This window comes from Rhinoraja longicauda, chromosome 38, assembly GCF_053455715.1.
Source record: "Rhinoraja longicauda isolate Sanriku21f chromosome 38, sRhiLon1.1, whole genome shotgun sequence".
In the NCBI taxonomy this organism is placed as follows: Eukaryota; Metazoa; Chordata; class Chondrichthyes; order Rajiformes; family Arhynchobatidae; genus Rhinoraja; species Rhinoraja longicauda.
The window spans coordinates 8,129,452-8,145,912 of NC_135990.1; the positions used below are offsets into that span (position 1 = coordinate 8,129,452).

At 44.0% G+C, this 16,461-nt stretch overlaps 1 protein-coding gene across 3 annotated transcripts in view; it reads right to left on the reverse strand.

The window, feature by feature from the left end:
* The window catches only part of hmg20a (high mobility group 20A), a 70,586-nt gene that overhangs the window by 7,325 nt on the left and 46,800 nt on the right, over positions 1-16,461 (reverse strand). For all 3 annotated transcript variants that reach the window (XM_078429979.1, XM_078429980.1, XM_078429981.1), the window contains exons 4-8: positions 12,442-12,654; positions 10,770-10,902; positions 10,326-10,363; positions 3,817-3,892; positions 90-305 (exon numbers count right to left, since the gene is read on the reverse strand). In XM_078429979.1, the coding sequence (XP_078286105.1) occupies positions 90-305; positions 3,817-3,892; positions 10,326-10,363; positions 10,770-10,902; positions 12,442-12,654 (676 nt within the window). The remainder of the gene's footprint in view (positions 1-89; positions 306-3,816; positions 3,893-10,325; positions 10,364-10,769; positions 10,903-12,441; positions 12,655-16,461) is intronic.

The following is a 16,461-nucleotide window of genomic DNA, read 5'->3' on the forward strand; positions in this document are numbered from 1 at the left end:
CATATTGAATGGCGGTGCAGGCTCGAATGGCCTACTCCTGCACCTATTTTCTATGTCTCTATGTCCTGGATTCACAGAGGTTTAATTACCTGGCAACGGTACAGTGGCAAAGCTGGACGTCAGTGCCTGCCGCAAGGTGTCCAAGTGCTGCTGAAGGACCACATTCCTGTTCCGCTCTTGCATCACATCGATCTCCAGCTTCTCCACAGCCGTCTTCATGCTCTCCACGTGTTTCTGCAGAGCCGCGTTTCGCTCTTCGTATTCTATATTGGATTTCCGTAGCTGACGGAGCTCCCGCTCACGAGCTGCGCATGGAACAAAAATAAATAAATAAATAAAACGATTGCATTTTACCTCCAAAGACTGTGGACATGGTTGTCACCATCCGTCCTTGAAAGGAGCAACTGATATCCTTCATTTGCAGATTTCCATTAATAAGCTATTTGGAGTCCTATGTTGTTTGTTGCTGCCACAGGTACCAATGATCAGGCTGCTGCTAGGAATGGTCTGCACACTGGTTGACCAATGGCCCATGAATGGACAGGTACTAACTCCCTAAAAACACCTACAAAATGCACCAGCCCTAATATGAGGCTAGTCCTCCTGAGTCCATAATATTCTTGCCAATACCGGCACGGTGGCGCAGCAGTAGAGTTGCTGCCTTACAGCGAATCCAGCGCCGGAGGCTCCGGTTCGATCCTGACTACGGCCGTCGTCTGTACGGAGTTTGTACGTTCTCCCCGTGACCTGCGTGGGTTTTCTCCGAGATCTTCGGTTTCCTCCCACACTCCAAAGACACACAGGTATGTAGGTTAATTGACTGGGCAAATGTAAAAATTGTCCCTAGTGTGTGTAGGATGGTGTTAATGTGCGGGGATCGCTGGGCGGCGCGGACCCGGTGGGCCGAAGGGCCTTTTTTCCGCGCTGTATCTCTAAATCTAAAAAAAAAAAATCTAAATTTTAAATTCAGTTAGCAGCGGGGAGACAAAGTATTAAAAAAAAAAACGGAAACTTGAAATAGAAGAAGTAATTGTACAGCGTTGAATAAGTCCTATTGGCATAGAAGAGCAGTGGAACATGCATTCAAGGTTACACAAAGAAACTGGGTGGGCGCTGCTTTACGTCTTCGTCGTCCACCCTGGGTAGTTCTACAAAATTAGCAGCAAAATTCTGCAAAATTAGCAGCAAAGTGTCAACTACGGAACTCTGAAGCACCAATTGCCACTTTTGATTGTTGTAGTTGACATACGAAAGAAAGAAACTAATAGTATTCTAGGTTTATAATCTCAATATTAGTACTATAGTACTAAAATAGTCCAAGGATGAACCAGGCAAGGTTTTATTAAATGGTGGAGCAGGCGTCATTTGGCATTCTTCTGCTTTATATGAGGAAGGGCATCGACCCAAAACGTTACCCATTCCTTCCCTCCAGAGATGCTATATAATAGCAAAAAGATAAAATGGCAGACCTCGACAATTAGAATTGCAGAATGCTGTGTGCAGTCAGTCAGAAAGATGGAGGCTTCAGGGGGAATAAAGCACAAGTGTGTAGGAAGGAACTGCAGATGCTGGTTTAAACCGAAGATAGACACAAAATGCTGGAGTAACTCAGCGGGACAGGCAGCATCTCTGGAGAGAAGGAATGGGTGACGTTTCGGGTCGAGACCTTTCCTCATATAAAGCAGAAGAATGCTAAATGACCCATGACGCCTGCCCCACCATTTAATAAAACCTTGCCTGGTTCATCCTTGGACTATTTTCCTATCTGATCCTCGTTAATCTCAAATCTCAAGAGAGCGGGAGCCCCCACACCCATCATGTACACTTTTTACCGAGGTGCCATCGAGAGCATCCTCAGCAGCTGCATCACTGTGTGGTTCGGAAGCTGCACAGCCTCCAGCCGTAAGACCCTGCAGCGCATAGTGAACACTGCTGAGAGGATCACTGGCGCCTCACTCCCAACACTCCTGGTCCTTTACACCACCCGCCTCACCCGCAAAGCATTGAGCATTGTGGGTGACCCCTCCCACCCCTCCAACAGCCTCTTCACCCTCCTGCCTTCAGGGAGAAGGTTTCGCAGCCTGAGGTCAAGCACCACCCGACTAAAGAACAGTTTTTTCCACCAGGCTGTCAGGATGCTGAACTCTCTCCCCTCCCTTCCTCCTCTCTCCCCTGCCCCTATGGGACCTGGACTTTAACACCCCACACACACGCACATCCAGCACCAGACACTTTTTTAAAAAAAATTTGAAGTGACTATATTTTATATTTTATGTTTTATGTTGATTGTTGTTTGCTGTGCCTTTTGTTTTATGCACTTTGTTCCTCGGGATTGTGGGAAACGGTATTTCGATTTTCTGTCTGTGTGAACTGGCTGAGGATTGACAATAAAATTGACTTTGACTTTGACTTTGATCTCACGCAGTTGATCCCAGACCCAAATGTATTTAACAACTCAACATTCATGTAATTTTGCTCATCCCAACTACATGGGGAAAAAAAATGCCTTCGAGAGATTCTTGAATTATTATTTATTATTAGTATTATTAGTGCACATAATTTTTAATGAGGAAATATAAATAAGAGAAAACGTGAAATAAGTTTATTCTGTTTAGTATTCAGATTATGGGATAAGTTTGTTCACGGTCTGTGAACTATTTCTATACACTTTGTACTTAATCTAGGATTGTGCTATGCATGGTGATAATATACTGAACTGTAAGCAAAAACAAAATATCACTGTGCCCTAGGTACATGTGATAATAAAGAACCATTGAGGTTATAATTTTTTTTTACAATTATGGAGGATTGAACAGGGTAGACAGAAGTAAACTGTTTCCAGTTATTACAGGAACAAAAGGCTTGGTCCAAATTTGAATCGGAACCATTTAGAACTGAAAGGCATGAGAAAATTCCCCAAATTAAGAATAATGAAGCTGTGGAATCCCGGGTTAGCTATTAATATTTTTGGATCAAAGGCAGTTGAAAGGATATGTGAACAGAATGGTCAAATGTGACAAGAACAGTTTACTTGGCTGAAATGGTATGTTTGGGCCAAAAGACTTGTTTTCTATGTGTGTCTTTGCTCTTATCCCCCCCCCTCTCCCCCAAAGTTGAAAGGATTAGAATGTCGAAAAGTTCAGCACAGGAATTGGCCCTTTGACCCAAAATGTCCATGCCAAATATGATGCCGCATTAAACTAATTTCCTCTTCCTGCACATTATTCATATGCCGCCCCGCCCCATTGTCTGCATATCCACATGCCTATTAAAAGCTTCTTAAATGCCACCATCAAATCAGTCTACACATCCACCCTGGGCAGGAGTCCAGGCATGAGGCATTCTGTGAAAAAGAAAATGGCCTCACTCATCTCCTTTCAACTTTGCCCCTCTCACTGTAAAGCTATGCCCTCTAGTCTTCATCATTTCCTCCCTGAGAAAAAGGCTCTGACTGTCTACTTTATCTATGCCTCTCATGATTTTATACACTTCTATCAGGTCTCCTCTCAAACACTGGCATTCCAGAGAAAATAAATCAAGTTTGTCCAATCTCTCTTTACAGATAATACCCCTCCTAATCCAGATGGCATTCTTGCCTGTCCAGAAATCTTCAGTTTCCTCCCACACTCCAAAGACGTACAGGTTTGTAGGTTAATTGACTGGGTAAACGTAACAATTGTCCCTAGTGTGTGTAGGATAGTGTTAATGTGCGGGGATCGCTGGGCGGCGCGGACTCGGTGGGCCGAAGGGCCTGTTTCCACGCTGTATCTCTAAAAAAATAAAAAATAAAAAATAAATTATATTGGTTCTTCCTACCTTTACTGTGGTCCAAAAATTCTTCAGAGAAAATAGGAATATCCAACACTGACTGATCCTTCAGGACACCTTGCTTCTGTAAAATAAAATGTTCCCAAATATCCAATAAATATGACTGTTCTTGCTGAGGTTTAAATCTATTCATGTCATGAAGAGTCCCAATAGCTTGAAGAACCATTCTGCAGACACCAAATCAAATAGTCTTCAGGCAAAGTATTCCACCGGCACTTGGATAGATATTGCTATATTTTAGTTCAGTTTAGTTTAGAGATACAGTGCAGAAACAGGCCCTTTCGGCCCACAGGGTCCAAGCCAACCAGCGATCCCCACACACTAACACTATCCTACACCCACTAGGGACAATTTTTACATTTACCAAGCTAATTAACCTACAAACCTACACGTCTTTGGAGTGTGAAAGGAAACTGAAGACCTTGGAGAAAACCCACGCAGGTCACGGGGAGAATGTACAAACTCCGTACGTTCAGCACCCGTAGTCGGGATCGAACCTGGGTCTCCGGCGCTGCATTTGCTGTAAGGCAGCAACTCCACCGCTGTGCCACCGTGACCGCCCCTATATTTTTAGATGAATTATTTCTCTTCCACCACACGAGATAATAATGCTTACTAAACCGGTCCAGCTGGAGAGCTTCTCCTGTGCACTGCTTATGTTGCTCAGCACCAGGCCACCAGAAAATATGCAAGGAGGTCTGAAAGGTCCCATATTCTGTGTAGGGAGTTTTTGCCATCCCCCTTGTCATTCTCCAACAATTCAAGGCTACACAGTGGCACGGCTAGCAGAGCCACACCTCACAACGCCGGAGATCTGGGTTCAATTCGATAGTTTAGTTTTAGTTTAGTTTAGAGATACAGTGCAGAAACAGGCCCTTCTGCCCACCGGGTCTGTGCCGACCAGCGATCCCCGCGTATTAACACTATCCTGCACACACTAGGGACATTTACTATTTACAGAGGCCATTTAACCCACAAACCTGTATGTCTTTGGAGTATGGAAGGAAACCAGAGCACCCAGCGAAAACCCACACAGGTCACAGGGCGAGCGTACAATATCCGTACAGACAGCACCCGTGGTCGGGCTCGAACCGGGGTCTCCGTTGCTGCTAGCTTTGCAAGGCAGCAACTCTACCGCTGCGCCACTGTGCCGTCCTGGGTTCTTAGTTATACTTGGGTTCCGTGTGGAGTTTGCATGTTTTCAGTGTGTATTTTCCTCTGGCTTCCTGCTATGTCCCACAGTTGTGCAGTTTGATGTCAATTGGCCACTGTAAATTACCTCCAATTTTTTTTTAGGTGTGGGGTAGAGTCTTGGGGGAAATGATGAGAATGAATGGAGAATAAACATAGGTAGCGCAGTACGGTAGCGCAGCGGTAGAGTTGCTGCTTTACAGCGAATGCAGCGCCGGAGACTCAGGTTCGATCCTGACTACGGGTGCTGCACTGTAAGGAGTTTGTACGTTCTCCCCGTGACCTGCGTGGGTTTTCTCCGAGATCTTCGGTTTCCTCCCACACTCCAAAGACGTACAGGTATGTAGGTTAATTGGCTGGGTAAATGTTAAAAAAAAAAAATTGTCCCTAGTGGGTATAGGATAGTGTTAATGTACGGGGATCGCTGGGCGGCACGGACTTGGAGGGCCGAAAAGGCCTGTTTCCGGCTGTATATATATGATATGATATGATAGGTTTAATGTAGTTATTCACAAAATGCTAGAGTAACTCAGCAGGTCAGGCAGCATCTCAGGAGAGAAGGAATGGGTGACGTTTCGGGTCGAGACCCTTCTTCAGAGAAGGGTCTCGACCAGAAACGTCACCCATTCCTTCTCTCCTGAGATGCTGCCTGACCTGCTGAGTTACTCCAGCATTTTGTGAATAAATACCTTCGATTTTTACCAGCATCTGCAGTTATTTTCTTACACTAGGTTTAATGTAGGATTGCTGTAAATGTGTGGTTGAAGGTCAGAGCAAACATCTACTGTATGTTGGCACTCTCTACGACTCCATGTCTTCAAGTGCATTGCTGGGAACTCAAAACTATCAACTACCTTCGTGCTACCATGAGCTGTTCGTGTGCTGTTGAGCAACAGGTACCCATGTGCTGTTTAGGGATAGTCCCCTTTTCCTTTAACTGCATCTCTCAATCAAGATGCATTTCACTTTTATGTTTCACAAAACACTAAAAAAACAAAGGAACAAAATCATTAATTTTTTAAAAAAAATTAATTGGAGTCCGTGCCAACTGGCAATTCCTGTACACTGGCACTATCCTATACACTGGAGTCAATTTACATTCTTTACCAAAGCCAATTAACCAACAAACCCGCACATCTTTGGAGCGTGGGAGGAAACCGGAGGAGCCGGGAAATACGTACAAACTCTGTACAGACAGCACCCGTAGTCAAGATTGAACCCGGGTCTCTGGCGCTGTAAGGCAGCAACTCTACCGCTGTGCCACCATGCCTTCCCTGCTAAATCTACATGATCATCAAAATCCATTTTGTTAACAAATTAGGAATCATTGTACCTTCACGGACCCTATTTGAAGCTACATAAAATTGCATGCTCACAATGTCATGCCTATTAATTATTACTTTATTGGTAAGGATGGCTTAATGTCAGTAGAAAACATTGGAGTCTTGCAGGTCAAAGCTACAGATAATTGAGTGAGCTGTGATCATCTGGGCAGACATTTTAGCCTCTTGACTCTCACAAGTTCCACTGTTTACTTCGATTACATAAATCCCAGTTAATGGCAACAGTCAATGTCTGGAAAATCATTCCAATATACAATTATAATGCCCAGAAAGCAATTTATTTGCTTATTTTCTCAGGAATAGCACATTCCCTGTGGAGATGGTGTCATTTGCCAAGGTCAATAAATCTAATAGGGGTTTTGTTGAAGCACTATTAGTATCATTTGAAGAAATGCAGAACCCATGTCTGATCCACCGTACAATTACTTCCAAATTGAGAGAAATTTAGTGGCATATCATTTGTCAGCTATTTGTTCAAGTTATCATTAGTCAAAATTTCAACGTTTTATTGAAATACATTATACAATATTGCCACACTTCCCTGCTTTTTCATGTTAAACTTCCATCCATCACTTTCCTTATGATACTTTGTTCATGAAAGAAGACTGAGCAGAAGAGGCTAAAATATCAGCTGCAGCACGAGCCTGGAACATATCACACCAAACCCTACTACCAAATAACATTTCACAATGGCGCTAGTCAATCAGCAAGGAACTGCAGGTGCTGGCTTACAAGAAAAGACAGTAAGTACTGGAGTAAGTCAGCAGGTCAGGCAGCATCGCTGGAGGACATGGATAGGCGACATTTCGGGTTGGGACCCTTCTTCAGACTACTCTACTATGAGAACGTGCAAGCTCCACATTGATAGTACTGCTGATCAGGTAACATTTGTAAGCTATTTTTGTGCTTCATAGGTCCAGTGAACCGGGTTCAGTTCTGATCTCCAGTGCTGTCAATGTGGAGTTTGCATGTTCTCAGTGTTACAGTGTGGATCAGACTGAAGAAGGGTCCCAACATGCAACATTACCTATCCATGTCCTCCATATATGCTATCTGACCCGAGTTACTCAAGTAATGTCTTTTTTTGAGAAACAGCATCTGCAGTTCCTTGTGTTTACCTTGGAGTACTCCAGCTTCCTTCCACATCCCCAAAAATGTGCAGGTAGTTGGATTCTCTATGGTAAATTGCCCCTGGCATGGAGGTGAGAATGAGAATCTGAGGAGAAGCTGAGAAGGTGGGGTGAATAAAATGGATTATGGTAGGTTTAGGGAAAAAATGTGTGGTTGTTTGTCAGCATGGACTAAGTGGGTTGAATGGCTGTTTTGGTGCAGCATCTCTCAAAAACTCTTTGGGAAAGATCCTACAAATTTGTATATTAATGATTTGTACGAGGGGATTGAAGCCTTTGTGGGAACGTTTGCGGATGATATGAAAATAGGCGGAGGGGCAGGTAGCGTAGAGAAAGCAGGGACTCTGCGGAAGGACTTGGACATGTTGGGAGAGGGGGCAGATGTAATATAGTGTAGCAAAGTGTGGAGTCATGCATTTTGGTAGTAGGAATAAAGGCATAGATCTACAGAGGACGCCATCTCTCTGGCTCTTCACACTGTCCTGACTCACCTAGAGAGACAGGGCACGTACGTGAGGATGCTATTCATAGACTATAGCTCCGCCTTCAACACGGTCATCCCCACCAAGCTCATCACCAAACTCCACCAGCTAGGCCTTAGCTCGTCATTATGTGACTGGATCCTGGACTTCCTGCTGGAACGACCGCAGGCAGTGAGAATGGGCCCGCACCTGTCCTCCACTATCACCCTGAGTACCGGCACACCACAGGGCTGTGTTCTGAGCCCCATGCTCTACTCCCTCTTCACACACGACTGTGTTCCTGCATTCGACACCAACACCATTGTCAAGTTTGCAGATGACACAACGGTGATCGGGCTGATCACCAACGGGGATGAAACAAACTATAGAGCGGAGGTGCAGAACCTGGCGGACTGGTGCTCGGATAACAACCTGTCCCTAAATACCACCAAGACCAAGGAGCTGATCATCAACTTCCGTAGGTCACATAACGGGGAATATGCCCCGATCTCTATCAATGGGGTCAGTGTGGAGAGAGTGTCCAGCTTCAAGTTTCTGGGCACTCACATTTCGGAGGACCTAACATGGTCCAATAACACTGCTGCGCTGGTCAAGAAGGCACAACAAAGACTGTTCTACTTAAGAACACTGAAAAAGTCTGGTCTACCCCAACAGCTGCTGAAGACCTTCTACCGCTGCACCATAGAGAGCATCCTAACGCATGGAATCCCTGTGTGGTACCTCAGCTGCACGGAGGCAGAAAGGAAAGCTCTACAGCGGGTAGTCCATAGAGCTCAGAGGGCCATCGGAACACAGCTACCAGACTTGGAGGGCATCTACAACACACGATGCCTCAGAAAAGCCACCAGCATCCACAAAGACTCTTCACACCCCTGCAACAGTCTGTTCGAACTCCTTCCATCGGGCAGACGATACAAGGCCTTCTATGCCCGCACCTCCAGACTCAGGAACAGCTTCATCCCCAGGGCCATAGCTGCTATGAACCGGTCCTGCTGAGCCGGATGGCCACAACGCATAGATCAACTTGCACTTTACCCTGTCCAAAACTGTTACAACTGTTCGTTTCGTTGGGTTGCTGCTGTCTAAATTACCTAAATTAGTGCATCGTATGGGAGGCGCATTCCCAATCTCGTTGTACCCCTGGGTACAATGACAATAAAGATATATTGTATTGTATTGTATTGTATAGACTATTTTCTAAATGGGGAGAGAATCCGGAAATCAGTGGTGCAAAGTGCTGGTGCAGGATTGCCAAAAAGTTAATTTGCAAGTCGAATCAATAGTAAAGAAAGCAAACTCGATGCTAACAATTATTTCAAGAGGGTTTATATACAAAAACAGGGATGTAATGTTGAGGCTCACTAAGGTGCTGGTCAGGCCACATTTGGAATATTGTGAGCAATTTTGGGCACCATATCCGAGGAAGGATGTGCTGGGTCTGGAGAGGGTCCAGAGGAGGTTTACAACAATGATCGCAGGAATGAGTAGGTTAGCCTATGATGAGCGTTTGTTGCCACTGGGCCTGTACTCGCTGGAGTTCAGATGAATGAGGGGGGACCTCATTGAAACATACAGAATAGTGAAAGGCTTGGATAGAGTGGATGTTTCCACGGGTGGGAGAGTCTAGAGGTTATAGCCTCAGAATTAAAGGACATTCTTTTAGGAAGGAGATGAGGCGAAATTTCTTTGGTCATAGGGTGGTAAATCTGTGGAATTATTTGCCACTGAAGGCTGTGGAGGTCAAGCCAGTGGATATTTTTAAGGCGGAGATAGATCGATTCTTGATTAGTACAGATGTCAGAGGTTATGGGGACAAGGCAAGAGAATGGGGTGAGGAGGGAGAGATAGATCAGCCATGATTGAATGGCAGATTAGACTATCCCTTATGACCTAATGAAATCCATTGCTGCTCGAGATGTAACCCATCCTTTTTTTTGACCTGATGGAAATTTCCCATAAACCAATATACAAAATTGAGAGAACACCTTTTCTGAAGAGAGACATCTTTCTCAATCCAACAATTTCTAAAACCAATTAAAATTAAGTAATGGGTTAAGTTTTCATATTAAAACTTAACCCATGATAAAGCCTGCCCTCCACATCTACCACCAAAAATATAAATGGCCACCCTGGTGAGATACTGGGTGACTGGAGATCCCAAGTCTGTACTTTCAGTAATAGGAGCCAGCAAAATCATTTGCTTTCTCAACCATTTGCTGATGTCCTTCAGATAAGACTTTGGCATATTGCTTCCAGTCTTCAATCACGCAAACTTATCTTTATTAGAGATTTTTATTAAATATATTGTTCCTTAGCTTTGGTGCTGAAAAAATAATAATGAAGTGTCTTACCTCTGTAACAGGAATGTTATTGGCTCGAGACCCTTCATCTAAAAGGCAGGGGAGATATAAAAATAACATTCCACGTGTTAATACTTGGAGAAATCAATCCATTTATAATGTCAGATTCTAACCTCCAATTGCTCCCTGATTTAAGTCAAAGAACAACATGAACACAATGTTTTCTTTGGGCTAGTTCTATCCTTCGCTCCTGAATATGTACATTAATTCTCCAAATTCAATCTTTTACATTCTGGCCATCTGAGAGAGTTGTGTCTGCACTTGACTACAGACGTTCAGCGTTATAAAAAAACCCTTCATGCAGACATTTAAAAAGGAGCACACTGAAGATAAAAAAGGTGAAAAAAGGTAGACATTTCAGATTTTTCGAGAGTTAATTCCAGCTGTAATAAAACGGCTGACCCAGCTTCAGTTAAAACAAGCTTCAATTATTACCTTGGCTAAGCCCTTTTGTCCGTCGTTTATCATCTGCTTTCTGGCTGAACCTTTTGTAAGCCTCTGTCTGTTGGTACTGCTCCAGTTCCTTCATGTAACGCTCTTTGTCTTTCTCTGCTTCATCTAAATAATGCTGGATAGACAGGAAAGAATGATCAGGGATGGGGAGCATTAAGAATTTAATGCACGGGGATAATGCCAAGCAAAGAACACACAAACTGATCAGTTATTCACCTAGACATCAGCGACAGAGCATGGCAAACAGACAAATTGCGTAGTCACCAGGGTACACGGTGATTACAAATCTCTGCTCACTGCCACTTGTAACAATCTCTGCTTGGTCGTTTTATGATTTTTATAAACTAACAATACCTGACTGCAGACAGCATGTCCTTGCTGACCCAAGTAAACATATGATTCCAGTAAAGAATTGTAATGAACCAAATCAATTCCCCAGTCAGTTGTATCACTGCAGGCAGCTCTAAAACTAAATGCAAGCAAACAGAGCTTGTTTGATAACACGTTAGATGTTCGAGATCAATGATTTCCATACAAAATCTCATATTTAATTCAAAACACCACATGGAACCACTTTTCTTTTAATTCACCACCTTTACATTTTTCAAAACCTCAGTTTGGTATCAGATGACGGTTGTGTTCTATAGACAATAGACAATAGGTGCAGGAGGCCATTCGGCCCTTCGAGCCAGCACCGCCATTCAATGTGATCATGGCTGATCATTCTCAATCAGTACCCCGTTCCTGCCTTCTCCCCATACCCCCTGACTCCGCTATCCTTAAGAGCTCTATCCAGCTCGCTCTTGAATGCATTCAGAGAATTGGCCTCCAATTTCTTATTTATTTTATATATTTGTCTTTACATTGACCCCATTTATGGAACCTTGGTCTTTACTTTAAGTCCCTTAGATGTAGATGGTAGAGGAAACCATTCCAGATTCATTCAAATTCAACTGAATGCAACTAAATTAGTTGGCACAGTGATGCAGCTGGTAGAGCTCACAGTGCCAGAGCCCCAGGTTCAATCCTGACTTCGGGTGCTGCCTGTGTGGAGTTTGCATGTTCTCCCCGACACTACGAGTTTCCTCCCACATTCCAAAGGCATGCGGGCTTATAGGTTGACTGGCCCTGGGTTTAATTTGCTCCTTGAGTGGATGAGAAAGTGGGATAACCCAATTAGTGCGAACAGGTGATCGACGGTCAGTATGGGACTCCTTCCTTGCTGTATCTCTACACTAAAAATCTAAACTTAAACAAGACAATTTTATCAACAGGAGAAATCATGCCTCGATACTTATGGGCATACAAATCTGTCACTGTGCACGGTTGCTGCAACAAATCACATCTTCATGCTCACCATCTCATAAGTTAACACATGCTCTGTTGATCATGTTATGGAGAAGGTCTTCTATCGTAAGTAATCACTGAGATTGCATCCATGTGGTTTTTGAGGCAGAGATAGACACATTCTTGTTTTGGAACGGGTGTCAAGGGTTTTGGGGAGAAGGCCGGAAAGAGGGATTGAGGAGGCAGAGTTCAACCACAATTGAATGGCGGAGCAGGCTCGAGGGGCCTAATTCTACTCCTATAACTTGTGAACAACTGTGGAATTTTAGATACGTCACGGTTGGTTTCCAACCCAATGTTTCAATACCTGTTTATCATCCGCAGGCAGTTTACTCCATTCATTCCCCAACATCCTGGTGATTTCGGAGAATGGCACGTCCGGCCGGTGTGATCGAAGCTGTTCCCGGCGTTCGTTGAGGAACCTCACGTACCCAGTGAGTGGGGCTTTGGGAGCATTGCTGTCCTTGGTGGCTTTTTTCCTTTTCCTTCCTTTGGGCCAGCCTCCCTTCTTGCCGGTTTTCTGCGCAACAATACAAAGTCAAAGAAAAGTAGAAACTAGGAACTGCAAGTGCAGGACACCAAGTGCTGGAGTAATTCAGCGGGGGTCAGGCAGCATCTCTGGAGAACACAGAGAGGTGACATTTCGGGTCGGGATCCTTGAAGGGGAGGGGGTCGGAAGAAAGTTTTTTTAAAAGTCTTGAGTGGCTTTATGTAAGTTTCCATACATGGCATCCCAGCACCATACACACATTGCACTCAACACTCCCAAGCCACAAGCAAAAGCAGAAGCTAATGTTCACTGCAGACTTGATTCATTCTTAACCAGAAGAATCACCCAACTTTAGTATTGGCTTCAGCAAAACACTAAATGCTAGAATAATTCAGTGGGTTAGGCGCTTAGAAGGAAATGGACAAACGATGTTCAGGTTGGGACTGTTCTTTTGACCAATTTAATATTGCCTTGCCCAGCTTCCATTCAAATCAGTAGCTCAACGTAATGCAAGTTGTTTTTTTCTATTCTGTTTTGTAGTTTAGCACAATCCGCAGGCATTGCCACTTTCATTTCACTGCACATCTTGTATATGTATGTGACAAATAGACTTGACTTGAAGTCATGTCTACGATTATTTTTGTTAAGAAAGCACAGGATGTGGATGTTGCTATGAAATAAACATTAAAGCCCATTACCAACGGCCTTTGAGGAAAATAAGTTCATAAATCATAGGGGCAGAATTAGGCCATTCAGCCCATCAGGTCTGCTCCACCATTCGATCATGGCTGATCTATTTTTCCTTTTCAACCCCATTCTCCTGCTTTCTCCTCATCACCTTTGACACCCTTACTAATCAAGAACCTATCAGTCTCCGCTTTAAGAATACCCAATGTCCTGGCCTCCTCTGCCATCTGTGGCAATGAATTCCACAGATTCACCACCTGAAGAATGTTGGTGATGAGCTCCCTCTTGTACCACCATAGTCCTTCCGGTGAAAGTGCTCCCTCAATGTTGCTAGGTAGGAAAATCCAAAATTTAGATCCTGCAATGAAGGATCGCTGACATATTTCTAAGTAGCAACGGTATTTAATCTGAGGGAAGTCTGCGACTGATGTTTACACTTGCCTGCTACTCTTGACCATCCTGGTGATCGGTAGTGTTGGAGTAAGGCGATTGATGTTTACACTTGCCTGCTACTCTTGACCATCCTGGTGATCGGTAGTGTTGGAGTAAGCACAGTTCATTCTGCAGTTAATGCACGTTGCAGCCACAGTGCATCAGTGATGCGGATGATGCGTGGGTTGCCAATCAGTGGGAGCAGTGGATAATTACCACAGCTTGCATGAATCACAGCAATCTTGTATGCAAAGGCAAACAGATTAAATACTTTCAATCTTTGCAGCCACAAAGTTCTATTCGCACAAGAACAGGCCTTTCGGCCAACAATGTCTGTGCCGAACATGATGCCAAGGCCAACTCTTATCTGCCTACACATAATCCATACCGCCCTATTTACTGCAGATCCAAAAATTACTTAAACGCCACGATCATATTTGCCTATCTCACCACCCATGGCTGTGTGTTCCAGGCACTCAATACCTTGTGTGTAAAAAAAAAACTTGCCTCGCATGTCTCCATTAAATTTTAGCCCCTCACCTTAAAGCTATTCATAGAAACATAGACATAGAAACATAGAAAATAGGTGCAGGAGGAGGCCATTCGGCCCTTTGAGCCAGCACCACCATTCATTGTGATCATGGCTGATCGTCCCCAATCAATAACCCGTGCCTGCCTTCTCCCCGTATCCCTTGATTCCACTAGCCCCTAGAGCTCTATCTAACTCTCTCTTAAACCCATCCAGTGATTTGGCTTCCACTGCCCTCTGTGGCAGAGAATGCCACAAATTCACAACCCTCTGGGTGAAAAAGTTTTTTCTCACCTCAGTTTTAAATGGCCTCCCCTTTATTCTAAGACTGTGACTTGGACTTATCCTTTTACTGCTATCCAAATGCACCGTTATTACCTCTTTAATAATTGACTCCAGCATCTTTCCCACCACTGAAGTCAGGCTAACTGGTCTGTAATTCCCCGTTTTCTCTCTCGCTCCTTCCTTGAAAAGTGGGATAACATTAGCTATCCTCCAATCCACAGGAACTGATCCTGAATCTATTGAACATTGGAAAATGATCACCAATGCGTCCACTATTTCTAGAGTCACCTCCCTGAGGACCCTGGGATGCAGACCATCAGGCCCAGGGGATTTATCATCCTTCAGTCCCATTAGTCTACCCAATACTATTTCTCTCCTAATGAAAATTTCATCCAGTTCCTCTACCCCCCTAGATCCTCTGCCCTCCAGTATATCTGGGAGATTGTTTGGGTCCTCCTTAGTGAAGACAGATCCGAAGTACCTGTTCAACTCTTCTGCCATTTCCTTGTTACCCATAATAATTTCACCCGTGTCTGCCTTCAAGGGACCCACATTTGACTTTGCTACTCTTTTTCTCTTAACATGTCTAAAGAGGCTTTTACTGTCCTTTATATTCTTGGCCAGCTTCCCCTCATACTTCATCTTTTCAGCCTGTATTGCCTGTTTTGTTACCTTCTGTTGTCCTATGAGTTTCCTAATCCTCTGGCTTCCGGCTACTCTTTGCTGTGTTATACATCTTTTCTTTTAGTTTTATTCCATCCCTAACTTCCCTTGTCAGCCACGGTTGCCTCCTACTCCCCTTAGAATCTTTCTTCCTTTTTGGAATGAAATGATCCTGCGTCTTCCGGATTATGCTCAGAAATTCCTGCCATTGCTGTTCCACCGTCAATCCTGCTAGGATCCCTTTCCAGTCTACCTTGGCCAGCTCCACCCTCATGCCTTCATAGTCCCCTTTGTTCAACTGCAACACTGACACTTCTGATTTAACCTACTCCTTCTCAAATTCCTCTCGTATTTGACATTTCCGTCTTCGGAAAAAAGTTCTGACTGTCTACCCTATCAATGCAAGACCCAGATCAGTTACCCAGAACAGTTTGAGCACAAATTGCCAAAGATAATGTTCATGTATACACAAGCACACAGCGAAGATAGTGCCCCATATAATAACATGGCAAATGACAGAATGTCTCAAATACATAACCTTTTCTGATTTTCTTACCTAACTGGAATTGTTCGATGCAACCCTTCTTTTAAAACCTGTGTTAGTAAACTCTTCATTTAGAGAGTTGTCTGTATATGGAATGAGCTGCCACGAGGCTATAGAAAATAGAACATGAAGTACAGCAGGGGAACAGGCCCTTCAGCCCAAAACGTTTGTGCCAAACACGCTAAGTAAATTCATCTCATCTGCCTGCAGACGATCCATACCCTCTATATCCTCATGCCAATCTGAAAGCCTCTTACACAATACTATCTATTCTGCCTCCACCACCACCCTTGGCAGCACGTTCTACGCACCCACCACCCCTGTGTGTAACAAACAGCCTGCACCACACAACTCCTTTAAACACTGAAGTGGATAAAATTATGACTTTTAAAAGACATTTGGGCAGATATATTGATGGGAAGGATTTAGAAGACTCTGGCTCAAATGAAGGCAAATGGGACTAGCCCAGTATGCCAACTTGGTCGGCATGGACAAGGCAGGCTGAAGGGCCTGTTCCCATGGTGCATTGTTCTATGACTCTCAGAGGGGATTACTCAGCTTTGAAATGAACATTGATCATTTGGACAACATTTGCACTGGTTTACTGGAGTTAACTAATAGAGCAGCACATGTGAAGAAGATTATCATGCAAAAAGGTCCTTCAAACATCAAAAACTAGTCGTAACGATCTGATGGA